This window comes from Hippocampus guttulatus, chromosome 8 (genome assembly GCF_054856545.1).
Source record: "Hippocampus guttulatus isolate MCC_2025c chromosome 8, RoL_Hgut_1.0, whole genome shotgun sequence".
NCBI classification, from domain to species: Eukaryota; Metazoa; Chordata; class Actinopteri; order Syngnathiformes; family Syngnathidae; genus Hippocampus; species Hippocampus guttulatus.
The window spans coordinates 5,083,767-5,110,286 of NC_141268.1; the positions used below are offsets into that span (position 1 = coordinate 5,083,767).

General features: G+C 41.5%; 2 protein-coding genes across 2 annotated transcripts; both read right to left on the reverse strand.

Moving 5' to 3' along the window:
- Positions 1-4,773: 4,773 nt before the first annotated feature.
- LOC147200911 (elastase-1-like) lies at positions 4,774-9,072 on the reverse strand. Its single transcript, XM_086117540.1, has 8 exons — positions 8,980-9,072; positions 8,769-8,872; positions 7,558-7,658; positions 7,294-7,419; positions 7,054-7,190; positions 5,921-6,063; positions 5,045-5,194; positions 4,774-4,874 (listed from the first exon to the last, which is right to left on the reverse strand). The coding sequence occupies exons 1-8, from the start codon at positions 9,017-9,019 to the stop codon at positions 4,863-4,865; spliced, it is 813 nt and encodes a 270-aa protein (XP_085973666.1). The 5' UTR covers positions 9,020-9,072; the 3' UTR covers positions 4,774-4,862.
- Positions 9,073-15,769: 6,697 nt separating this feature from the next.
- LOC147200912 (elastase-1-like) lies at positions 15,770-19,139 on the reverse strand. Its single transcript, XM_086118482.1, has 8 exons — positions 19,059-19,139; positions 18,679-18,776; positions 18,488-18,588; positions 17,729-17,854; positions 17,283-17,419; positions 17,072-17,214; positions 15,964-16,113; positions 15,770-15,883 (listed from the first exon to the last, which is right to left on the reverse strand). Exons 1-8 carry the CDS (start codon positions 19,096-19,098, stop codon positions 15,872-15,874), a joined length of 807 nt encoding a protein of 268 aa, XP_085974608.1. The 5' UTR covers positions 19,099-19,139; the 3' UTR covers positions 15,770-15,871.
- Between the last annotated feature and the right edge of the window lie 7,381 nt (positions 19,140-26,520).

Genomic DNA, 26,520 nt, shown 5'->3' on the forward strand with positions numbered 1-26,520 from the left:
TTCATTGAAAAAATACCGCGGCACACCACTACCTGAAAATGTGAAAAAAAGAAGCTTATTTTAACAATTAAGTGTTACATTGTTACTGTAAGCGTTTTTTTTTAACATTGAAAATTGATGCAATATTGTAACACATTGAATAGGAATCAAATCAACATCAATCCAATATTTGGTGCATTAGTTTTAATGGCAAGTAAAATATAGTCAATTACTGTAGAACTTGAACGTGCTGAGGGTGGGATTTTTTTTCTGTGTGACAGCCGGTTATTTTTCTCCCGGCCGTTTGCGCTCTCCTGCAATATTGTACCAATCCCTTTTCCCATCTTGAGTCTTTGTATAATTCCAACATCATTCAAATGACTTTTCTGCTGAATGTGTCGCTTGAGCTACAGTAGTCCAACTTCCATTCAGTCCGTATTTTTCGCTTACAACTTCAGCTTTGCTGCATGTTTTGCACTCGAAAAAGAAAATATCTCACCCAGTTTCACTGCTTGTTCTTCTATTTTCACATACTACGACAGCCATTCCAATTTAAAAGAACCACAGTTCATTATTATTTTGGTTTGGGCAGTCGACGTATCACATTCACTGCCCGGTCGTTTTGCAATGATAGGGGATTAGCATTTGCGTCGTTTATCGTCGCCTCACTGTTATTGTTATGGAGCAGAGAACATGCAGCAAGTACTGTTAATGCCATGATTGGCTGCATAGCGTCATTGGATCGTATCGTGTGATTGGCTGGATACCTGTCACCCACTGAATTCTACAGCAAATTGATGGACAAAAAAAAGGTATATATCTAATTCATTTGCAGTGCGTTTAAGATTATTAAGATATCCTTTATTTGTCCCACACTGGGGAAATTTACAGCCTCCAGCAGCAAGAATGTGGGTAGAAAGAAGAAAGAAGAAAAAACAAACAAACACCGTTCAATTAAGTGCAATATAAATACAAAATGGATAAATCGCAGTGCTATTTACAATTGTTTTTCACATCATTTAATTATTATTATTATTATTGTTATTATTTTTATTCAGCAGCCTGACAGCAGTCGGTAGGAACGAGCGTCGGTATCTCTCCTTCTTGCAGCGCGGGTGTAACAGTCTCTGGCTGAAGGAGCTACCTAGTGCTGTCAGGGCGGGCTGGAGGGGGTGGGAGGGACTGTCCATCATAGCTTTTAGCTTAGTTAGCATCCTTCTGTTGCCCACCTCCTCCAGAGTGTCAAGGGAGCAGCCCAGGACAGAACTGGCCTTCCTGACCAGTCGCTCCAGTCTCTTTCTGTCCCGGGCTGAAATGCTGCCTGACCAGCAGACAATGCCATAATGGATGGCCGAGGCCACCACCGAGTTATAGAAAGTCTTAAGGAGTGATCCCTGAACCCCAAAAGACCTCAGTTTCCTGAGTAGGAAGAGTCGGCTCTGTCCTTTCCTAATCAGGGTGTCCGTGTTTGTAGACCAGTCCAGTTTGTTCAGAAGAACACCTAGGTACTTGTAGGAGGTCACCCTCTCTATGTCCATACCCTGGATGTTCATCGGTGCTGGTGAGGACTGTTTCCTGCAGAAATCCACAACCAACTCCTTAGTCTTCCTAGGGTTGATCTGGAGGAGATTCTGCTGGCACCAGTCCACAAAGTCCTTCGTCAGTCCCTTGTACTACCGATCGTCCCCCTCTGTAATGAGGCCAACAATAGCAGAGTCATTGGAGAACTTCTGAAGGTGGCAGTTTGGAGTGGCGTGTCTGAAGTCCGAGGTGTAGAGGATGAACAGGAATGGAGCCAGAACAGTCCCCTGCGGCGCTCCAGTGCTGCAGAGAAGCCTGTTCGACTCACAGCTCTGCAACCTCACGTACTGCGGCCGATTTGTAAGGTAGTCTATGATCCATGCTGTGAGATGGTGGTACACTCCGGCGTTCTGCAGTTTGCCTCCCAGTAAGTTGGGCTGGATGGTGTTGAAGGCACTGGAGAAATCAAAGAACATGATTCTCACAGTGCTCCCAGCCTTCTCCAAGTGTGACAGCACTGAATGGAGGAGGTAGATAATGGCGTCTTCCACGCCGATGCCAGGCTGATAGGCAAACTGCAGCGGGTCCAAAGTGGGCGAGGACGAGTCTCTCCAGCGTCTTCATCAGGTGAGACGTCAGCGCCACCGGTCTGTAGCTGTTCAGCTCCTTAGGGTGGGAGGTCTTGGGCACTGGGATTTTTTACTACGCCGGATAGATTTTATTGTGCGCTGAGAGTCGGTGCCATTGCATCTTCGGTAATGTAAATCTAAATGAAAGATACCTTTCATTGTAATGTCTCGAAGAATCAGGCAATTTCCTAGCTGCTGCTCCTGCCTACCAGTATGGAAGAGTACTACACGATTACTCTTCCAGGCGATCGGCCGCACAGGCATACATATTGTCTAATTTCCCACGGCACACCTGACAATATCTTGCGGGACACCAGTGTGCCACGGCACAGGGTTTGAAAAACACTGGATTAGACTTTTGCGGAAGGCTTGTTTTCAAGTCAAATCAAGTACAACTTTATTGTCAATTGTTGATGAATTTCGTTGTTGTGAATCTCGTCGCGAGGCAAGACCAGAGAAAAAGATTTCGTAGAATGGAACAGGGGGATTTTTCGTTGTGGGGGTGAGGGCAGAAACGTGGGAATGGTTTTCATGCATGAAAATTTTTTTTCACACTATGGCAGGGGTGCCCATTACATTGATCCTGATCTACCGGTAGATCTAAGACAGGTCCCAAGGAGATCCGAGGAGTGTTGAGGGGAGAAAAAACAAGCAACCATTTGTGTGTCTTTGTACATGTAATATATTTTTTTGTTTTAGTGTACACTGCACCGTAATCATCCTATCAGTCTCATTTTCACAAAAAAAAATATTTAAAAAATAAAATAAAGCAGGTAAATCTTGAATTTATGGTGGTGCGTGATTACGTCACCAGAATTTGTTAGCGCTCAGCAGACTGCAATTGCAGCTTGTGATCAGAGCTGTTGCGCTCTATCTTTTATCGTCATTATTCTCAATCAGAGTTTGCTTCGTGTACAATTCACCGAGGGCACGGGCAAAGAATAGGAATCTAGGAGGGCCCAGGGAAGCACTTTAAAACGGTACGTGTGAGCTATGATAGTTAACAGACTGCAAAAGTGCATCGCTGCCTCAGTTTCAGGCTGTTGCTCATCCTGGCGTGCGTGTGCGTGTGTGTGTGTGAGTGTGTGTGTGTGTGCGCGCGCATGCGCGCTGGTAAGGGTAGATCCCGGGAGGTTAGTTGATCGAAAAGTACATCTTCGGCCCAAAAAGTTTGGGCACCCCTGCACTATGGGGAATTTTCGCCCATGTAGTTTTCATTGTTGAGGAGTTTCACTGTATATTCCCTTTAAGACTCAGTAATATGAAATAACAAAAATGAAAAGGCCTTTGAAAACATGCCTCAAAACTACTTTACCATTTTAATAATTCATTTGGTGGCTGTTTTCTTTATTTTCTTTTTTCACAGATTGAAATTTAGAAAACAAGAAGCAGTGATACCATGTAAAAAAGTATTTCAGTAGTACTGCTCTGTGTGGTAACGTCATGAATATTGTCACCAGCACTTGAAATTCCCGCACTGTTTTAATTCTTAAACAATATGATGTCATATTTAGCATTCTTGAGAAAATTAAAAACAGCAAATCTACTCCCAATCTAGTATTTCATCAATAAACTGACAACAAATGGAACGTCTTGGGGGAGCAAATTGTCATTCCGCTGGTATGTTGCATTATTAATGCTGTATAGTGTTGACCTCTTGTGCTGCCTGCTCGGATTCCAGTCAGAAAAAGAAATCAGGCCGAATTTTTGCCACTTGATACTCTGCGAGAGAGTAGGACTGTTGAACATCTTAGACTTTTTGGGGTGAAAAAAAGTCCTTTCCTATCGTCTTTCTTTCCCCAAACTGCATTCAGAATCATTCGTATAATAATAATAATCATCATAAGAAGAAGAAGAACAACAACAACAAATTATCATATATTTAGCAATTAATATTGTTTTTCATTCATTATTGTATTGTATTATTATAAAAGTACTGCTACGAGCACTACTAAGAATTTTTAAAACTTTTGAGTTTTTATTATTATTATGACTACCCTCATGAGGATAAGCGGTTTGGACAATGGACGGATGGATTATTATAATAATAATTATTATTGTTTTCTGTTTACCAAATGGTCCAAATTTGGGTTAATCTGGTATTAATAATGTCTTGAAACTTCAGGTTTTTAACGCACGTCTCAACAGATATTACGTTTTGACAGTTTGTTAAATTTGATTTTAATTTTCTTCTCTTTTCTCTCTTTTTTTGGGGGGGGGGGTAGGATTTGACCAGTGCTGTTGATGTTTTCTCGGCATCCGCTAGGTGGTGCTGTATGTCTATCAAAAAAATAACTGAATTCAATAGCGCAATTTAAACAACCATTAAAAAAAATACATACAAAGATAATATTAAAAACATTTGCGAAAATTTGAAAATAAAAGGTAAAGTTCAAATTACAACATTAGAAACAATTAAAACTATATTTTAACCAAGCTTCCATCATAATAATAACAATGATAGTGTTACATTGCATTTTGTGGTAACAATCGATCCCAAAACTTTTTACTTGCTGTGTGTGTCATCTTCTTTAGTGACTACATCAGCTGCTTTTCACTATTAATCATGTATATATACATATTTTATGTTATTTAATGTTCTTAGTGAAAGAGATCTATCTTTGGGCCAAAAATGAGACGAAGGTACATTAAAAGTGGAGAACATTTTATTCCAATGGAATAACGTATAAAGACAGCCATGAGCATTCTTCAGTCTCCAGTTGTCTCTTCCTTTCAACCCATTACCTAGGGAAGAAAAAGGAATAAAAAAGTAAAGCGGGATGAATCATTATGGTAAAAGCACTTTCCAAACGGATGCTTTTAAAAAAAAACTGTGTACCACCTAGTGTGACAAACCACATGATAGCAAGTTCATCAGGTATAGTTCACTCAATATATAGGAGTTGAATACTGACGCTGTTCATCCAGCTGATGTAGTCGGACACGCGGGTGAAGACGGTGGGCTTCCTGTAGGCGTTGCAGCCAGATGACGACACGAAGCTGGTCACACCGTGCACAACATACTGGCCGTTCACTTGGCAGTTCAGGGGGCCGCCGGAGTCACCCTGCATAAATGATCCATTCAGCCAACCAAAAAAGCCCAACTAAAATATTTTTATAAAGTCGTTTATTTATTTTCAAGAAAAATGTAATTCTATAATTACATTTTTCACCTTATCAAGTGATTAGTATTTTTTTTTGTTGTTGCTTAAATTTAATGGACATTCTGATGCTCTTCAGCCACCGGACCAAAGCAGGAACCAATTATGTCATCTTTTGACTATAAACATTTGCAAGTAAATGTATGTATGTAAACTCCATATGTAGGATCATAATTTAAAAATGATTATGTTTACATTTTAAACCGTATTTATTATTCCTGAGGAGTCAGGTTTTAATAGTTCACTGCGTTCTTTTAAATGGTTCAATATTTGTTATATCGTTGAATAAAATTTTTTGAAAAAAAAATCCTGTGATATTAATAAAATGTTGAACTACTCTGTAACCCCCCCCCCCCCCCCCCTCCCCGCTTGCTCTCCACGTGTGAATGGTTGCCGGCCCACAAAATGTATATACTTGTCTAAACCGGTACGTGCCCCACAATTGGTTGGAGACCGCTGATTTAATATGTATGGATATTCCGTCATAAATTTAAATATTCCACTTATATTTACTCAGAAAGAAAGAAAGCACAGGTTTTATAGAACAACCTGGCTTCCTTTTTTCCACACTTTTTTTTTCTTGGGTTCTGGCCTCTGTAGGTAATTAATATATTTATAGAGGCTTGTCACCTGGCAACCGGACTCGCTGCCTCCGCCGGCACAGACCATGGAGCTCTTGACCGTGCTGCCCCACCATCCATAGCTGGAGCACGTCCTGTGGTCCACCACAGGAAGGTAGGCCTGCTTCAGCTGGGCGGACAGCTGACCTCCAGCTGGACGACACAGAGGGAACACAGTGTCTAGATTATGGGCTAACATAGAGCGGGAGATAATGTGTTTTCACTAGAATTTAGCAGTAAATCAAACTAAAATATAAACACCTTTAGAAAAATGTAAACATGACTGAATGTTCCCATAGAAGCCCTTCATCACGAACCCTCCAACTATAACCCTTGTGAAAATGAGAAAAATGTAAACTGTTAACTATTGAATGTCAAAGGAAAAAATAAAGCCCTTCCATACCAGCCCTCGGGCATAAAACCTTGTGACAGCCTTGTGAAAACTTTGTAATGCAGGGTGTGGGATGGATTCAGCGCAACCCGGATTTCTGTTATTTGTACATTTCCCAGGTAATGTACACATTGTTAATTGAATATAGTGTACCACAGTAGGAACGAATTGTATTCCATAACCGTTTTTTTTTAAATGTAAAGGAAGCATGGAAACGGCTTGTGGTATTTTTGCAATTGTTTGATTACACGAATGGTAACGAAATGCAGGAATCCAAAGCACATTCTCAACACACCTGCCAGTCGCTTCAGCAGACATCCGCACTGCACACCATCGTGGCTAATGCTATAACCAGGAAGTTTGTACAATGTGTTCACTTCCACGTCACTCAGTGGAGTTGAATTGCCTTTAAAAGGCATACATGTACCAGTACTCACATTCAGTCACAATGGTGAAGAATGTGTGGACAGTGGTCCACTGGCATATACTGTGTGAAATGCTGCTGATGAGGCAATACACAAATCATTAAAATAATACAATAAATGGGCTACTTGGTCACAGCTTTGCAGATTTCATCTATTGGAGGAGTGGTCTGGAATGAAACCCCCATGATATAGAGTTGAGATGTATACCGCCGCCAAACCGAAGCAATATGTCCACTGCTTACAATGGGTGGGGACATGTAGCAAGACTGTAAAGTATCATTCTCAACATTTTGCCTTGCATTGGCTAATGCAAAGCGTAGTACTCACTCTGAGTGCGTCCCCATCCTGTGATGTAACAGGGGTTGTTGTGGGGCAAGATGTGGCCAGAGGGAGGGATGGCACCCAGCTGGACGTAGTTGTTGAGGGAAGCCTCAGAGGAGAGACGCAGCAGAGCAATGTCATACCTAACAGAGTCGGAGGAGAGACAGACATAATATTTTGGATGGTTAGCTTCTGGACGCGTTTTGACAGCGCGTTCAGGGAAGTGGGGAAATTAGCATTGCTCACCCTGCGGCAACTTTGTTGGAGTTCCACCTAGGGTGAAGGTAGACGCGACTCACGCTCATGTACTGCTCTCTGCCCTCGTGGCTGTTGATATTGTGGTCTCCCAGAACCACACGCCAAGTCCTGGAACTGTGGCGGTGCGAGAAAATGGTCAGCACAAAGCAAGGGGTTATTAAAGTTAATGAAAAGCAATAAATAAACTAAAACTACAATATGAAAAAACATTAGAGAGTCAAAAGTAATGGCCAGCCATATTTGCTTCCCCACCGGTCAACGCAATGAGCAGCGGTCATCACCCAGCCTCTCTTGATGAGAGTTCCGCCACAGGTGTGGTAGAAGCTGCTGCCAGATTTGTACTGAAGAGAGATCTACAGGAAGTACAATCAAATGTTACAAAATTTTCTTACATGGGCATGAAAATCACCAAAAGCGCGTTTCACATTTAAAGTACGTGTGATTATTTATTTTTATTTTATTGTTGCATTTAGATTGTTTTAAACCACATACCATGTGTATGTGGTTTAAAACTGTCAAACTGTTTAAATGTCAATTTATATGGAGGATAGCATACCTGTCAACTTTTTGGAGCGCCAACCTGTATAAACTACCAAAAAAATCCTTATAAAGAGCAAAAAATCCTTATAGCATACCAAAGCATTTTATATGTCAAAATAACGGCAGAAAAAACCCCACGAAATTTTCAACGATATTTATTTTAGATCTCCATAATACACGTGATTTACTGGAAAGTTACCGGAAATGAAAGCATTCGAGTAGACTAGCACCATTCAGGGCAAAAGCAAACGGAACTACCTGTTAGGGGAACCCCCCCCCCGGGAAATTTTCAGAATCCGTATGATTTGTGCGATACGGCCATATACGTAAGATTCACCACAAAATCCGTATGAACTATAGCTAAACCGTATGAGTTGACAGGTATGGGATAGGTTCTAAAAAACACATGGTTGCAAATATGTGTGAGTCCACTGTCCTGTAAAATCTATTCCAAATTCATGTATATCATTCATTGACATTATTGTGTCATTTCTTTTCATCTTATTGTTACATTGAAGTTGCTTTAAAGCACATCAGTGTAGTTAAGTGCTGATTTAAACAGTGACAGTATATTGTAGGAAAAATTAAGAAAAACATGTTTTTTTTTGTAAAAATATGTACTCATTTATACAACCAGTTGTCATGTTCCTTTTATTGGCCTTTTCTGATATATCTTAACTTTCTGCTATTCAATTTGACATCCAGCTATCATGTTGCCCCTCAGTTAAATTGTCAGTGCAAAATGAGCAATGCAGTATATAATATGGACTCGGCATTGAACCCTGTGGTACATCACACAGCAAAGCAAATGGGAGGGAAATGGGCGTTTCACCAACTTTTTACATATATTTTTCCTTCATAGTGGTACACTCATATTGTATGAGAACAAAATGTGACAGGATAACATACAAAGTGTACATTACCTGCCAGGGCCAGGAGTTGGGTCTTGCCACCTCGCCTCCAACAACTCTCCCCTCAACTTCATCATCCTCCAAGAACCGGGGCTGAGGCTCCAGCTCAGCCAGTACTAAGCCCATCAAGAATATACCAAGCAGTAATGTCAGCACATTCATTAAGGGTGAGGTGTCAAATGGGGAGAAATATATAAAATAAAATAAGTCAGAAAAATCTTACCCAGTGCCGCGAGAGTGGTCAGCAAGAGAAACCTCAACATGTCTGCGGGTGCCTGAAAAACCGTGCTGCCCTCCCTATTTTTTTTGCCTTTTATACTCACAAGACGACTGGTCTTCAACGTGACTTGTTCAATGCCACCTGTGCAGATCACACACTTATCACGACGCAGGCAGAACTTTAATTTTTAGAAGTGCTGACTTGGCAAACAATCTCGTTTCAGTTTCTCCTGCTTTTACACTTCTCTTTTTTTTAATCATTTGGTCTTAACTGGACTGAATTAAGATTCACATGGACTAGACCTTTAACACCTGCTCAATCCAATACAAGAGCTCCATGAAAAAGTCTGCCTTCCAAGACATTAATATGTGATTACGATATCTGAAGTAGTTATGTGGTTGTAGTTTGGGTGGTATACAGTAATCCTTTGTCCATTAGCTTTTTTGTGTTCTTTCTTCAACACTCTGATATGCAACAAGATGCCACCAAATCGGAATTGGTGTCAACAAAATTGATCACAGATATACTACATCTCAAATGACAGACACGTTTTGTCTTTTGGGGAGGAGCTAAGTTTAGTGTGGTATGTTAATGAAATTTCGGAGAGTTTTCACCATGTATACATGTACATACACATTTTTTTTTTCCAAATCAAATTATTTATAAGCCATTCATTCAAGAGTAGCCTACTGCGAGATATGTTAAAACGACCCTCAAGCATTTTGGGATGGCAGTTTGTGATATATTTGCAGTTGAAACTATTAATATAAACAGTCCCACCGGTAAATATTTTTGGTGAGGTGCTTCCTTGCAAGTTATATACTCGTTATGTTGATCTTGCACTGCATTCGATGTTTTTACATTCAAAGTGAGGTTACCAAAATTCTACAAACACCTCAATTGTGTTGATGGTTGTTTATTGTGGACAAATGGGATATGATTTTCACTTTCAACATTATTGTTTTCACATTCAATTGTCTTTTTTTCCCGCAATCAATTTTCCATATCATTCCAAGTTACATGTTGATGATGTACCATTAATTCTAAATCATTTAGGGATACGTTTTCCCACGGAAAATGGTTGACCACGGTGAAGATGGGAATTACTCAGCTCAGATTTTTCCACTTTTTCCCCTTTTTAATTTTTACTATTGGTGGAATAACAGGTGTAATGTGACGGTGGAATCAACAGGTAAGAACCTAAAAAAAAAGTTAAATATTCCGTTTAAGGTTTCAAATAAACACTGGATGCATATCAAGACAGTTACTTATCCTCACACTTACTACAGTATTTAGCAGAATAAACATCACATCAAAATGATCAGCGACCAAGCACAGCACGAATAGAAATCAACTATGCATCATTTCATTTGAGCATGAGTATCCAATGAGTAGACCGACCATAAATTATCACTCACATTAATGTACCAAATACCTATACTGTAATTTACATTCCGCATACATGAGTTTTATATTTAAGTTTCAGATATATAAACATATTCCCAATTTTCCTACAAACAAACACGTACTATCCAACCAATTAACCAGGCCACAGACAAATTTGTACAAGCACAATGCGGTTTGCCTGCCACTACATCTCCCATAGTGCTCCTGGTATCAAGAATCAGTCGCCACCTGATTTAAAATCCACTCTTACCACAATTTACATGTAAACAAATAAACGCAACGACACACCCGTAAACCAACTAATACAATAGAAAGTAGCAACGTTTTAATCCGCACGTTATTTTGGCACTTTTACGATATTGCAAAGAATCACTGAGAAGTTTAGGACGCTAATTTAGGACCTCAAGCGCAGTTGCGTTCGCTGTAAACCGTGACATTACAGAGTACAAACATTGCAAACGTAAGACAGTCAAAGCAGTCACCATAAAAGCCACAATAGTAAGTACATTTAAAAAGCGCTTTACCCGCGGGCTCTACATCGAGTCACAGTGTTGCGACTTGGGTTGGGCGCAATGACGGCATTTGCCCTTTTTTTTTTTTTTTTTTACATTTGCCTTTCAAACAAATATCGGCCACGTAATGTTGGGATATTTAAATGGATCGTTCGCTAAAATGTACTATACTTTCATTACACCTGTTAAGCAAAATTTCAAAAGACAGCATTTATTGCTCCCCCCACCCCCCAAAAAAAATGTCAAGAAAATGTAAATGTTCCCTTCAGATCTGATCCACAATCGGCTTGTGAGCTCCATCCAGCCATGCATTTTCTGAAGCTCTTGTGTAAAAATTGGAACCAATCCCATCTGGCAGTGGCTGAAAGGTGGGGTACACACTGGATGGTTGCCAGTCAATCACCGGGCACATATAGACAAACAAGCATGCACCACAGTCTGAGTGAACCTAATGCTTCTTTGTTTTTTCCCGTGCAAATGCCCCTCAGAAGATACAAATCCATGCAAAACCTCAGAACCATGGTGCCTAGATTTTGTTTCAACTTGCTGTATGGAACAAATCAGAACATGGAGGCTCTTGATTTATGTTTATACATGACTCAAGATTAAAAACTGCACATTTTGAAGATTATTATTCTGCATTGATGCAATCCTGTTTATTTTAAAGAAAAATGTGAAGATACTTGTACCTGGTGTGAGCATTTGTAAATGACTAGTTGCACGCAGGTGACGTGTAATGGTTTCTCACTCAGCAGGCACTCACCGTTAAAGACTAACAGCCTGCAATTCACGTCACAACATATGAATTTGTAAAAAGCAGCATTTTTGCATGGGTGATTCAGATCTCAGAATGCATCAAAATCTACATTTTCAATGCAGTATCTTCTGTTGCTGCTTTTTTGTTTCCGTCTCTTGTCATTACTGTGCACTGGCAAGATTCCCAACATGATAGCGATACTGTTGACTGGCCAGGTTTTGACAAAACTATTCCACTAGCCAATGACATCTGACTCGACGGGGATTCGATACACGGTGTTACATAATGCAGTAGAGACTTCATGTTTTGGGAAGTCAGTAATATCAAACTATTTTGCACTTTTCCTGGGTCGCATGATGTAATCATGGTTAGCATGTCTGCCTCACTGTTCTGAGGTGTGGAGTCCAGTGTTCTAAAAGTGTTCTAAGTTATTAATTTTTGAACACCAGACAATGTAAATGTAAAAAAAGAACGTCACCTCTGCTGTTTTTATCTACTTCGCTCACACTATCTTTATTTGTTTTTCTCAGTGGTTACACTCTACCGCAGGTGTCAAAGTCTGGTCCTCGAGGGCCGTTGTCCTGCATGTTTTCCTTGTCGCCCTGCTCCAACACACCTGATTCAAATGATCAGGATCATTATCAGGCTCCTACAGAGCTTGATCATTTGGGTCAGGTGTGTTGCAGCTGGGAGACATGGAAAATATGCAGGACACCGGTAATCGAGGACCCGACTTTGACAGCTGTGCTCTAGACCATAGGTGTCAAACTCAGGTCTTGTTTTGTGTCTTATTTTCTTGTGGTGCACTTGTGCTCATAAACTTGGTTCCTTTTGTCTTCCAATCAGCCCCGTCAGCAACTTCTGTCTTCTCCAGGTGTTCGTCTTCTCGTCAACTTGTTATATTTAGTTCCTTGCTTTCCTTCAGTCTTTGTCGGGTCATTGTCACTGTTGCGTACTCTTGACAAGTCTTTGATGAGTGTTTAGTTTCACAGTTTCTTTCCTTCTTTTATTTTTTTAAGCCCTTTGTTGATGAGGCATTTTGATCCTACTACAATACCCTCGCTATTTTTATTTTATTTTATTTTTATTTTTTGGTAATAAATTTTGTTCTGGGCGGCACATCGGCCTCAGAGTGCAGAGGTGCAGGGTTCGATTCCGGCTTTGGCCTTTTTGTGTGGAGTTTACATGTTCTACCTGTGTCTGTGTGGCATTTCTCTGGGTACTCTGATTTCCTCCCACGTTCCAAATACATGCGTGGCAGGCTGATTGAACACTCTAAATTGTCCCTCGGTGTGAGTGTGAGCGCGGAAGGTTGTTCGTCTATGTGTGCCCTGCGAATGGCTGGCAACCGGTTCAGGGTCCCCGCCTACTGCCCGAAGACAGCTGGGATAGGCTCCAGCAACCCCCGCGACCCTTGTGGGGATAAGCGAATCAGAAAATGGAAGGATGGATGTAAATTTTGTTCAGTCCTTCTTGCACTTCTGCCTTGCTTCTCTGCATTTGGGCCCTCAGTCCTACCACAACCATAACAGAATCATTTGACCAAAAGTAAACCCTGCAGAAGAATTGTGTTGTGCTATTTTACGCTGAGGTGAACACGCTGACCAGAAAACCCAGTCACTCTGTGCATTCAGAGCATTGCTTTGAGCATAGATTTCCCGACTGCAGAAGTGAACAAAATTTTGTAGCATGTTCCACTCCCATCCGGCACTTGCGGTGAATTCTGCCCAGTCGCTCTCCGACCGTTCTCCATTCGCATTCGCTCTGGGACTCTTCTCCGGTGGTGCATGAATAGCGGCCGCCTCCCGTCTTTGCTCTGGTGGCACATGGCCCTCCTCCCGAAAGGCTATGCAAAGACCAGTGGGCTTGGCGTTTGGGCTGGCGTCATGACTGGCCAGCCAAACACCTCACATCTGGATTCTGGGATGCCCGCCAGACTAGCCTGATTAATGGACCCTAAACCTGCCACTGAGGGGCCCCTCCGCCACACACACACACACACACACACACTTCTGGCTTCCTCTCATATTCTAAAAAACATTCACATTAGCTCTAAATTATTCTTAAACAATAATTTGTTTAAGAACAAGAACATGAGTGTTTTTTTTTCTTTGTCTATTTGGATGGCGACCAGTCCAAAGTGCACACCGTTTTCTAGCCAAAAGCTATAATACACAAACTATTTTCCTCATAAAAACGATGACGCAGAAGGCTACCTCATTGGGGCTTGATAGCATGAATGATCTTTATTGTTGGGGATAAAAACATCATAAAAGTCATGCGGTACACCACAGGATCATACACTGTATACAGTATTTGTTTAATACAATAATACTATGATACAAAATAAGGTTAATTGCTATTAAATTTAAAAAAATGAAAATCTTATACATAGACCTTAAACTCCTTCATTTCACAGGATTAAGATAAGATAAGATAAGATATCCTTTATTTGTCCCACACTGGGGAAATTAATTACATTATTATCATTAATGTTACAACAAATGTTTTTGCTGTATCTTCAAGACAATTAGGGCAGATTTTGCAAATAGTGATGAACTGATATTTAAAACATTTTCTTGATGCATTTTTTTACCTTTTTAACCAAATTCTCAGGTGTCTACAAATGTCTGTGACAAACTTCAATGAAAAATACACCAAGGAAGAAGTATTACAGCAATTTACATCACAGCCAGTTTTGAGGGGGTGGTACTATCCCACTGCGATTGGCTGGCAACCGGTTCAGGGTGTCCCCCGCCTACTGCCCGAAGACAGCTGGGATAGGCTACAGCACCCCCCGCGACCCATAACCTCCTGACTACCAGTAGTTCAAATTTGTCCTCTGTAGAGGACATTTGTGAACCTAAATATCTCCCACCCAGTGCATCCAATCGCATTAACTCATTTTGTTACTCTAAAGAGGACATTGAGTGCTTTCCAATGATACCAAATTTGTAGGGGTTAGAAAAAGTAAGAACATGGCTTCCCTCAGTACAAGCACTTTTTATGGGAAGAGGAAAAGTAATACTTTTTATCAAACACATTTTGTCTTGAAATGCTGTTGGCATTTTAATTATAAGACTCTTATGAACACGTTAAAGTGTTGTTTGAGTTGTTTTAAGTGTATTTGAGCCTGTTTAAAAAAATGTAGCGGGATTTCAAAAATTTCTTTTGGAGTAGTCCAATTACTTCACATAGATTGGGGAATTTCAAAATAAATGTGATTGGAGATTTTTTTTTTTTTCCTGGTAGTCAGGAGGTTATGAGAATGAAGCGGTCAGAAAATGGATGGATGGATGCTCTATCCCATGCAAATGAGCAAAAGCTAAAACTTGTGAAATCTGGGCCTGTGTAGCTAAACACAAAGAGATTATTCTGCAGTTTTATTTATTATTCTGCTTATAGAATGCATCTGTTTAATACACATTTTAAATCTATGTTCTGCAATGTTGTACAAGAGCGTTTAATTATTCTGCCTGGCACTGTAGTTCACTGGCATCAATAGCTAAACATCTATCCATCCATTTTCTGAAACACTTTATCCTCACAAGGGTTGCGGGGGTGCTGGAGCCTATCCCAGCTCTTTTCAGGCAGTAGGCAGGGGAAACCCTGAACCGGTTGTCAGCCAATCACAGGGCACACACAGGCAAACAACCATTTCCAATCACAATCACATTTAGGGACAATTTAGAGTGATCAATCAGCCTGCCATTCATGTTTTTGGAATGTGGGAGGGAACCGCAGTACCCGGAGAAAACTCAAGTAGGGACGGGGAGAACATGCAAACTCGACACAGGAAGGCCGGAGCTGGAATCAAACCCGGTCCCTCTGCACTATGAGGTGGACGCGCTCACCACTCAATCACCGGGCTGCCCAATAGCTAAACCACATTTTTAGTAATTAAATTTTTCGACCATTTAATTGAAAATAAATGACATCAGGATGCATCTGATGTCACCTGATGATTTCTCGATACAGGAATTGGTCAACAGAGGCTTCCCATTAAAAAATATATATATATACTGTATATATATATTTTTGGAGAAAATTTATGGGAAGATCATCTGCAAAATTCTCTGCTTTTTAATCTTAACAAGAAAAGAGTCATCACTCAAAGTTATGTGTATCTGAGCTTTATTTTGAGTGACTACTATGGAGGACCAACAATAGGCGAAACAAACAAGAGTTGATGTTCTGCTTCTTGTAATGCCGTGTTTGTTTACATCATGATCTGTGAACAAGAAAAGAGAAATATTGTGGGGAAATGAAGGTGATATCAACTCAATTATGGAAGTCAGTGACGTCACCCACCGAGTCCATCCATTCGTTGTAGGCGGAAACACGGGTGAAGACGGTGGGCTTCCTGGGAGCGTTGCATCCCAAGCCGGAGACGAAGCTGGCAATACCGTGCACATAGTATTTTCCGTTCACCAGGCAGTTCAGAGGGCCACCGGAATCACCCTAAAATGGTGCCACAAATGAAAGAGAAATTGCTGTCAATCATTATACCAAGAGTTGTGGCATACGCATATAATGATAATCGGCCAGATTTTGAGCATTTTCCCTCTCTTGCAATCAAAGTCAGCAAGGGTCCATTTGTTGGACATCTCTGAAAGATTATCCTGAGTGATTAAACTGTGGTGTGGGGTCTGTTAAAAATGATTTTTCCATTTCAGTCTTTTCAAAATGGTTGGGCCAACGATTGTAAATGTGTTCAGTATTTGTGATCGCATATTTGACTCCAAGGCCACCTGAGCCACAGATCAAGTGATTGTGATGTGAAACGGAAGGAAAGCCAGCCAATCATGGGCACACATGTCAGCCGTTAGCCTCACGATCAGAGTCAGCAAACGCCTGCCTATCTAATGTCTCTGTCACATTTGTGGATCAACATTTTTGCTCGACAGGAACATTCATCACCCATGTTCTTTTTTAACTTATTATAAATTCCCCAAAAATAAAGCTTCAAAGGAATAACATTTACTATTATAATTAACAGTCCCTGACGAGTAAATCATGCTACAAGCCAGAGTTGGGAATTCCGTCTTTACTGATGAAAGGGCCATCTGTACGTCACTGACGGACACCAGTTTTTTTCTGACAATTAAAAGAAAGTTATTCTCGGACTGACAGACTGATGAAAGACGGAGTGGCGGATCGATGTAACTTAAACATAATATGACGGACTGACTGATTGATGACAGTTCGGTTGGCCTTGAAAAAAAAAAAGACAGACTGACGAATGACGGACGACGGTGTGGGACTGGCGAAATTGCCCAACTCTGCTGCCGTAGCTTGGCTATCGTTGGCTTGTTTTCAGTGCTAATGCTAGCATCGTATTGCTAGCGCTGCTATTTTGTTAAAGCTAGACATGCAAGACTTCTGTGATGATTTATTCTTTTTTCTCGAGGGCACTCACATTGCATCCAGACTCTGAGCCACCACCAGCGCACACCATGGTGGTCTTGATGCCGCCGCCCCACCAGCTAGAGCTGGTGCAAGTACTGTGGCCCACCACGGGAAGATAGGCTTGTTTCAGCTGTGGGGACAGGTTGCCGCCGGCTGGAAACAAAATCGATCAGCATGGTCACAAAAGCGCCAAAAAGTGAGAGGATGAACAACGGACTCACTGGAGGTGCGTCCCCAGCCGGTGATGTAGCAGCGGTTGTTGTGGGGCAGGATGTTTCCGGAGGGGAGCAGAGAGCCCAGCTGCACGTAAGAGTTGAGAGAGGCCTCTCCAGACAGACGCAGCAGGGCGATGTCATAGCTATGTGAGCCACATCCAGTCAACAAAATGACGGAAAGAACTCCTAAAGTAGACCTTTGTCCATGGTCCATGTAGGCTATCCCAATTGGTATGTGAAGAAAATACTACCTGAATACAGTTCAATTGTATTTATCTTTTTAGTTCAATAAATAATTGCATTTAATATTCAAGAACTGTTTTTAAACTTTTATCAAAATGTATTAAGTCTTGATGGAGGTGTCCCTCATGTTGGGACTTGAGAGTGTCTTTGCCTAGAAGACGTTTGATCATGAAAAACCAAACAAACATGTAAGGTAAAATTATACTCACCCAGCGCCCACATTGTTAGAATTCCATCTTGGGTGGATGTAAACGCGGCTGACGCTCATGACCTGCTCTCTGCCGCTGTTGCTATTCAGGTCGTGCTCGCCCAGAACCACACGCCATGTTCTACGGCTGAAGAGGGACAAATACATTGAGATAATCAATAAAACAGTAAAACACTCAAATTTGGCCACCATTTAACAATAGTTTCACATTTCAGGCGATAGCAACTCTGCTCGAGAAGTTGGCCACCTTCCCACCAGATGACGCTCTGGCTTTCAACTGTGTGTTTTCTACTTAATGTAGAACAACAATGCAAATGAAAAATAAATGATTAGATATAAGCCTGTTTCATACACTTTTGTTTCTAACTTCTTATATATGCAATGATTCAACTCCACAATCAAAATACTGTACTAATAAGTTTTCTATTAGCTTTTTGCGTGATTTTTTAAAAAAATGTTTGGGATGTAAATGATTGCACGCCAAGAATTTTGCCTAGTAACAAATGCTTAGGCAAACGTCCAGAAATATTTTGTCTTATGGATGTGTACATTGTTTTGCTGAAGAAAAATACAAAACAATTTATTCAAAAGCATACCAGTCAAATAGAGTGGTTTGTGAGATTTACAACAATGGTACTAGAAGAGTAGAGTAGGAAAAAAAAAGTCAATGTGGTAGTGTACCAATTGTTTTCCTTATCAGGAGGATGGCGCCTAATTCATGTTTCCAATATATAAACACATAATAAAATGATCCTGATACCTGTCCACACAGTGAGCAGCAGTCATGACCCAGCCTCTCTGAATCAGGGTTCCCCCACATGTGTGGTAGAATCTGGAGCCAGATTGGTACTGAAGAGAGATCTAACAGGAAGGGGACACAACCAATGTGTATATAACCCTCATCTGCAGAATTTGTCCATTTGAGCCAATGACTTCCATGCGGGCATTTACCTGCCAGGGCCAGGAGTTGGGCCGAGCCACCTCGCCTCCCACCACCCTTTCCGAAACGTCCTCGAGGTACCTGGGCTGGGGCTCCAGCTCAGCCAGCACTGTTGAAGAAAGATAAAATTGGAGACATTTATGTTTTATTTGAATGAAAGAGCGTGCATAAGAGAGAGAGGGAGAATAATTTATTGCACATCCTTGAGCTTCACTAAGCTTAAAATGACTGACAAGGTGACAGTATGCAGCCTGATGGAGAGAAAGAGGATCAATAATGAGCATATTCATATGGTGTGTGTGTGTGTGTGTGTGTGTGTGTTTGTGTGTGTGCGCGCGTGCGTGCGTGTGTGTGTGTGTGTGTCTGTGTGCATGTGGTGTCGCTCTCTTACCCAGGGCTGCCAGAGTTGTCAATACCAAAAACCTCAGCATGTCTTTGAAGCGTCACCAACGTTTCTGAAGAGGCACGGACGTTTTTCTGCCTATTTTATACTTCAGCTCAACCTTCACTTTTTTGTGTATTCATTTATGCGGGTGCGCGTGTGTGCACGTGTGCTGTCCAGCTATGCACCTGTTGACTGTCCCACAGTGCGTTATCACACTTGGTTATGGCCAAGATTTGGGAATGAGCCACACGGTTGTTTGAAAGAAAGTCGGGGAAAGGAGAAAAATATTTGTACAAAACATTGTGTTTTTGTGATTTCACTTGTATGGAATAAAATAATCAAGATGTGACTAAAGAGTACATTTTCAATCTAATTTGAAGGAGACCTATGACACAATTTTCTCATACAATTAACACTATTTTTTTCAAAGTACGGTAGCTTCCCTGTGGTACACCATTGCTTGATGTCTTCATCGCTATTGACAATTTATGTCTTTAAAGTCCTACTACTAACAAGAAGTGTGTTCTATTATACGAGACATGATAGAGTCGGTCCTTTTTAAAATCAATTTGAGTTATTAAGGTTGCTGATAATGTAGTGGTACACTCGCCTGACTTGTAAGCGGACAGCGCGGGATCAGTTCCCACTCAGTGAAGGTGTAGATGTGGGTGTGAATGGTTATCCAGTTCAGGGAGTAGTCCACCTTTCGCCCGAAGTTAGCTGGGATAGTCTTCAGCACCCCCCGTGACTCTGTTCAGGATAAGCGGTGTTGAAAATGGATGGATGGATTCAATCTTTGTAAATAATACACAAGGGATAAATAACGGGGCGGCCCGGTAGTCCAGTGGTTAGCACGTCGGCTTCACCTTGCAGAGGTACCGGGTTCGATTCCAGCTCCGGCCTCCCTGTGTGGAGTTTGCATGTTCTCCCCGGGCCTGCGCCGGTTTCCTCCCACATTCCAAAAACATAAATGGCAGGCTGATTGGACGCTCTAAATTGTCCCTAGGTGTGAGTGTGGGCGTGGATGGTTGTTCGTCTCTGTGTGCCCTGCGATTGGCTGGCAACTGATTCAGGGTGTCCCCTGCCTACTGCCCGAAGACGGCTGGGATAGGCTCCAGCACCCCCCGCGACTCGAGTGAGGATCAAGCGGTTCGGAAAATGGATGGATGGATAAATAACGAAAGTTCTCCTAACAACATCCATTTCTTTCACTCTGGGTGAAATCACTCAGCTTTTGGGGAATGGTTTTGTCTCGTGCATATGCAAAGGGTAGCTTTTGATGCCATGACAACTGTCGACAGCCCTTGGGTGAGAAAGTGAACAACAACTCAGGGTTACCAATTTGGGGACTTTTCTAAGATCTGTAGTTTGTGTTTTTCAAAAGAAAATTGTCAAGGAAAAAATCTTGCAACTTTTTGTGGTGTTTTTGGAGACTTCATAATATAATTTGCATTCAGACTGCAAATAAATGTAATCATTTTTTATAATACTTATTGTCTTGGTTTCCCTGGACAAGACAATGGTAGTCATTCAACCATGCAGATGATTCTTTTATGACACAGGGCAATGATATGACATCATCTTTAGTTGACATCTTCGTCAACGAAGGAGATCGAGGAGCGTTGCTTCCTATCCCCAAAATGTTTCTCAGCCCGTCTCACTACACTGAAGATATGAGTTGATGAAATGACACCCAAGACAATATTTACCTCCATAAACACTGCACCACATGACATCATTTTTGGGTGCACAGCATTCGAAGGTCGTGCTTTGTGCGCATGCATGTCACATCACGGACACGTGTTCACATTAGAATAAAAAAAATCGGGTCAGGCAAAACATCAGAATTGTGCATCACGCCCTGCCGTGTGAATGTACCATGGCCTTAGAACGGTCTAAATTGTGGCGCAGGTCGTGTAATGTGATTTGATATGTGTATTGGATAGAGTTCCCCATCAATGACCGATAACTGGGACATATATTATGGTTCTCCGGAGGGTCACCTCAGCCAGTGCTGACTTAGAACTGGTGAAGATACAGACCCAAAGGCAAGTACGTCTAATGGCAGTGGCTGAAATAACCAACAAGTTTAACTTGAACAAAAAGAGTGACCCGGACATGAACTATCAGAGTGGAAGGTGATTTACAAGTGCCCGCTTCATGGTGAAAGCAAAGTGAAGTTGAAACTTCTCTCTCTGTCATCGACACATGTATGCACGATATTTGACCTTTGCGTTTGACCCATCACAGCAAACACACACTATTAGTGGCACCCACTGGTGTAGTTTAAGCGCCCAGGAAGCAGTTTGGGGCATCGGTATCTCGCTCAAGGACAGCCATGTGCCCGGCCGGGGATGATCTTCAATCACAGTCCTCTGTGGTGGTGGGTGGCGACTTAACCTCTTGGTCATGATCCAGTGGGGAGCTGTGATCGCTCTGGCCAACTTTACATCATCCGTAAATGGAGAGATCGCAGTTCCTCACAAACATACTGTCCATGTATCGATCTCTTGCATGGACACCAGAGAGTCCATTTCTCAAGTCAAGTCAAGTCAAGTATAACTTTATTGTCAAATGCGCGAACATAAAATGACAAAATAATACAACACTGCTTCCTCATTGTCAAAGAATGTGTGTGTGTGTCTCTCCTGTGTGGAATTTAACTGGAATTAGAGTAGCTGCTTCCATTGGCTTGGACGCAAGTCAGCTGTGTTCACTCCCACAATGATGCAAATGCTTCTTTCTACCGCTGCCCATCTACGGAAATACAAAAAGAAAGAAAACTCCATCCATGAGCAAAGTTTGATTGAGATTTGAGCTTGGCATGAAAATGGGGCCCTGTTTGTGTGTTTTCTAAAATGTCTTGTGTGTAAAATCGAAGTCACTCTGTAGGATCAATTTTGATGCGTTCATGCTAATGGGAAATATGGGAACATATTGTGGGTGAAGGAAGCAAAGTAGAGTGAAACGAATCGGCCTAATTTATCCTGAACTTCACTCTCGCCCAAATCTTCCAAATAAAGATCACTTTTTCTTGCTTCTCTCTGGTTAAAATGATGAAACGGCGTGCAAACTCTTAGTTAATGATTACATCACAGCACCCATGAGTTTTACTTGAAACTGACGAGCATGAGGAGATAAGCGTGGGAAAACGTAGACCTGGTGTCATCTCCCCCTGCACAAAACATAATTATAAACAGCAATCAGTTTCCATTCCAGTGCTATACAGAATATACTGTGAGCACGTAACATACATTTAATTTCTGACTTTTTTCTGGGAGCGCAAAGAGAAAACTAAATTCAACATAGAGTCGTAGAAAAACAAAAAAGGGAGCACCTGTGAAAGTATTCTCACAGGTGGCCAAAATTTCACCGTTGATAAACATGCGTCTGGTTTCTGTTGTTTTGACTGACCAAAATAATTTTGCTGCCAAAAAAAATAAAAAAAATCGAATGGCGGCTGGGGGTCGGGGAGAGGGTAGGGGAAGTGGATGCTTACACAACATTAATTCCCCTCCCGCCCCAACACCAGCCACCTTTGCACGCCACTGTGGTAAGCGCTCCAGTGTGCCACTATAGGAGCAATTAAAAAAGTCAATTGTCCATAATGTGTCCCCGTTTCCACAGTCGTTAAGTTTTTAGTGTCGAAAAGCAAAACAACCGACATAATTACTCCAGTGTGAGAAGTGGCTCCTCCAAGATTTCTCCCACGCCGGATGGATGCTTTTGAATGGTGGCTGGATTAACAGATGATCCTTCCACTGCGGTCCTCAAAGTAAAATGTGAATTTGTGCTCTTAAAAGCAAAAAATTGTGCCGATAATCCCAACATTAGGTTTCTGATCAGTGGGAAAGCTCCCGAAAGTGTGTGTCTTTAACAGAAGACTCTTAATTAGACAGGAAGTCATTAAAAGTGAATGGATTTGGGATTACTTCCTTATCAGGCCATTACAGTGATATCTGGCCTGTGTGTTAATTGAGTGGGCCCCGAGATGGTGGGGGGATTAAACGCTGTGCCATTTCGGCACCGATGGGGGACATCTTGTCCACGTATCGAGCCCCAACCACTATCGCCGTGGCAACCTCCGCTTCTGCGCAATGGTATGTTCACATCAAAGTCAGGGAGTGTTGGGGGATGTGTTAATTAAAGATGTTAGCACTTGATACTGCCTCCCCCTTGTTAATGAACGCCACATGTGGTTCCCATGAAAATGTCTTCCACACACACACTCTGGCATGCGCACACACATGTGCTCACACACATTAAGAGACACAGGTGAAATTGTTTCATTGAGCCTGTTTGTGTGTGTGTTTGAGTGTGTGTGTGTGTTGTTTAACAATGAACCATTAAAAACTTATTCTTTCATGAAAACACTATATTTTGCCTCCAAAACAATATATTTTTCAATCATCATCCATCCATCTTTGTGGTACAAAAAATGTGGAAAGTGAGCCACTGACTTTTCCACCAAAATTTAATTGCCATTAAACCGCAGTGAAAACAATCGATTCGACCCGCACCACAGACGCCAGCATCATCACTTCTCCCTCTCTCACTTTCTTTCTTTACATTGCCACCTTTCCCCTCACGATTCCCTCTTGGCTCTAAGTCTAGACTACATTTTCGCTGTAAAGGTAGTGAGCTTGTGTGTATTATTGGGGTTGGTGGATCCGCACAGCCGAGCAGGGGGAAAGATGATCTGCTGTGGCTACAAGTCCCTGATTGATTCTGGTGGAGTCGGGGTCATCCATCTTTGTGTTGGAGGAGGCAGCTTCTGTTGCTCTTACTTCATCTTGTTGTTCCACTCTCTCTTTCTCTCTCTCTCTCTCTCTCTCTCTCTCTCTCTCTGTCTCTCTCACTCACTCTCTCACTCTCATTCTCAGCATCATGCTGTTGGGTTCTAGCTCAGGGTCGGTGGCGTTTGGGCGAAAAAAAGTGGTTCAGCACGTCAGCAGAACTACCGGTACATAAAGTACTGTTGAAAAAGCTGTGTTTCTATTGTTTAGATCGAGTTGTCAAACTCAATTTTGTCAAGGGCCACATTGTAGTTACCGCTTCCCTTCGGGGGCTGGTATGATTGTGAAACCTGATCAATAAGTCAAGAATAATGGTTTGTTCAACTATTGTTTAAGTAACTCCAATGAGGGGTTTGGTAACAAGAAAATGCTTCCAATATTTCTCTTATTCATTACATATGAGAATTTGAAATTTCGGTACAGATTATAGCAAGCATGATGGAAGTTGACATGTTTGATTTGTTTTCGAGTGCCACATAAAATGATGTGGTGGGCCAGATCTGGCCCCCAGGCCTTGAGTTTGACACCTGTGGTTTAGATTCTCTGCTAACAGTGCTGCTCTGTCTGACGACAGGCTTTGGCATATTCTTGCTACCGTGTAGTTCAGCATCTTGACAGTGGCGGATCGAGGAGTCAAAACTGCAAAGAGCTGTCAAGTGATCAAGGGGTCTGAGAAATGACATAAATTAGCCTAACTTCAGAACGGATTGATTAGAGAAATATTTTCAGAATTTGTAAGTTAAAAAAGAGTGATTTCGTGTTTTAATGGGTGGGCAGGTACTCAAAGACCAACTATTTGTTTTCAAACAAAGTCAGTTTTTCACGTAAATGTCTACTTCAAGAGGATTGCAGTGCGCTATTTGTATTGTCTGGAAGCCAGCGCAAGCGACAAGACATACTTTTGGCAAATGTCTTCTTCCTGCATCTACAGTATTATGTAATCTGCCAATCATGCTGCTGCAAGTTAGACAGCTTCACTGGTCTGTGGAATGTTTCTCTCGGGGCATAACGGCAGTCTTCATTACAAGTGCAAGGAGAAAATTAACTCATTTAAATGCTTTGCAAGGCAAATGTCTTTTCGTGGAACACACTGCCATCTCATCTTAAAGTTCAGACATTTGTTATTGCAGTCACAGTCAGTGCTTGATGCTCAGTCGAATTTCGAAAGTAAATGTGACCTGCTCTTTTTCGTCCCTGAGAAGAATACAAATATACCTGTGAGTATTGTTATGTTGTCTGTTCATATGCTACTGATTCAAAATATCCGTCACTGCTAAAGGGACATCACCGCCACATACAGTAGACATTAACTAAGGCATTTCCCATCATGTGTTTGTATTAAGATAGCGGATTTTGAGGGAAAGTTACATGACTGTTTTAAAAACACAACTCTGTTTGTTTGATGTTTAGTTTGACAGTTGACTTCATCTGGGCTTGACAATAGACTGTTTGCTGCCTCTTTTTTGAAGGATTGCTCACTATCTGCCTAACAGCTGTTTGTGAATTGAGTTGACTTCACTGCCAGCATATGGCACAAAAAACCCCCCCAAAACAAAACAAACAAAAAAAGAATTGGCCAAATAATGGCTTACCTTTTGAAAAACTTAAGTCGATTCGCACTTTACTAAAGTCAGTTTCATATTCCTCTTTCAGTGCTCACAGTTTTGTCGATATAGAATATGATACAGTTCTTCTCTCATTCTCCTTTGCAAGATCATTTGCTGAGTTCTTCATATTTCTCCCAAAATAGATTCTGTTGTAACATGCACACACAGTCGCTGCAGTCAAGCGCAGGGATTTGCTCAATTCATCTATTCTCTTTTTGTTTCCTTTGGTCCAACAGATGTTAAGATATGGAATATGGATGCTTTGCTCATTTTGATCAACTTTTCAAACACAGTTATTTGTTATCATTTTACCATTCAACAGGGTGCAAACTAATATGAACATGTTTTCTTATTTTTAAACCGAGGGAAAAAAATCTGCAGATGTGTATTTACAGCTCTTTGAGTGTGTGTGATTCACTCCAGATGGCCAAACAAAGCATACCACACATATACAGCACTGCAACTATATATTTAACAGGCTTTTCATTGTCTGCCCTGAAAAATGCCCTTTAACAAACCCCACACTACAGGATCATCTCTCTGGATAATCCTGCTTTTCGGGTGTTGCTAACTGTGATTGCATGGGAGGGAAAATGCACAAATTCGGGCCAATTGTCGGTATGGGCCTCTACCCTTCACCACAGGTGTCAAACTCAAGGCCAGGGGGCCAGATGTGGCCCGCCACATCGTTTTAAGTGGCCCGCGAAAGCAAATCAAAGATGACAACTTCCGTGATGTTTGCTAAAATCTGTACCAAAATTTCAAATGCTCATATTTAATAAATCAATGACATATTGAAACCCCTCATCACAGTTACTTAAACAATAATTGAATGAAACATTATTCTTGATTTCTTTATATAGTTTCAGTCATAATGGCCCTCCAAGGGAAACGGTAATTATAATGTGGCCCAAGACAAAAATGAATTTGACACCCCTGCCCTACACATTGCCACACATTAAGTCAAGTCAAGTCAAGTCAACAGTATTTATAGAGCACTTTCAAACAGCCATCGCTGCATACAAAGTGCTGTACATGGAGCAATTTAACATGCACAATAAACAG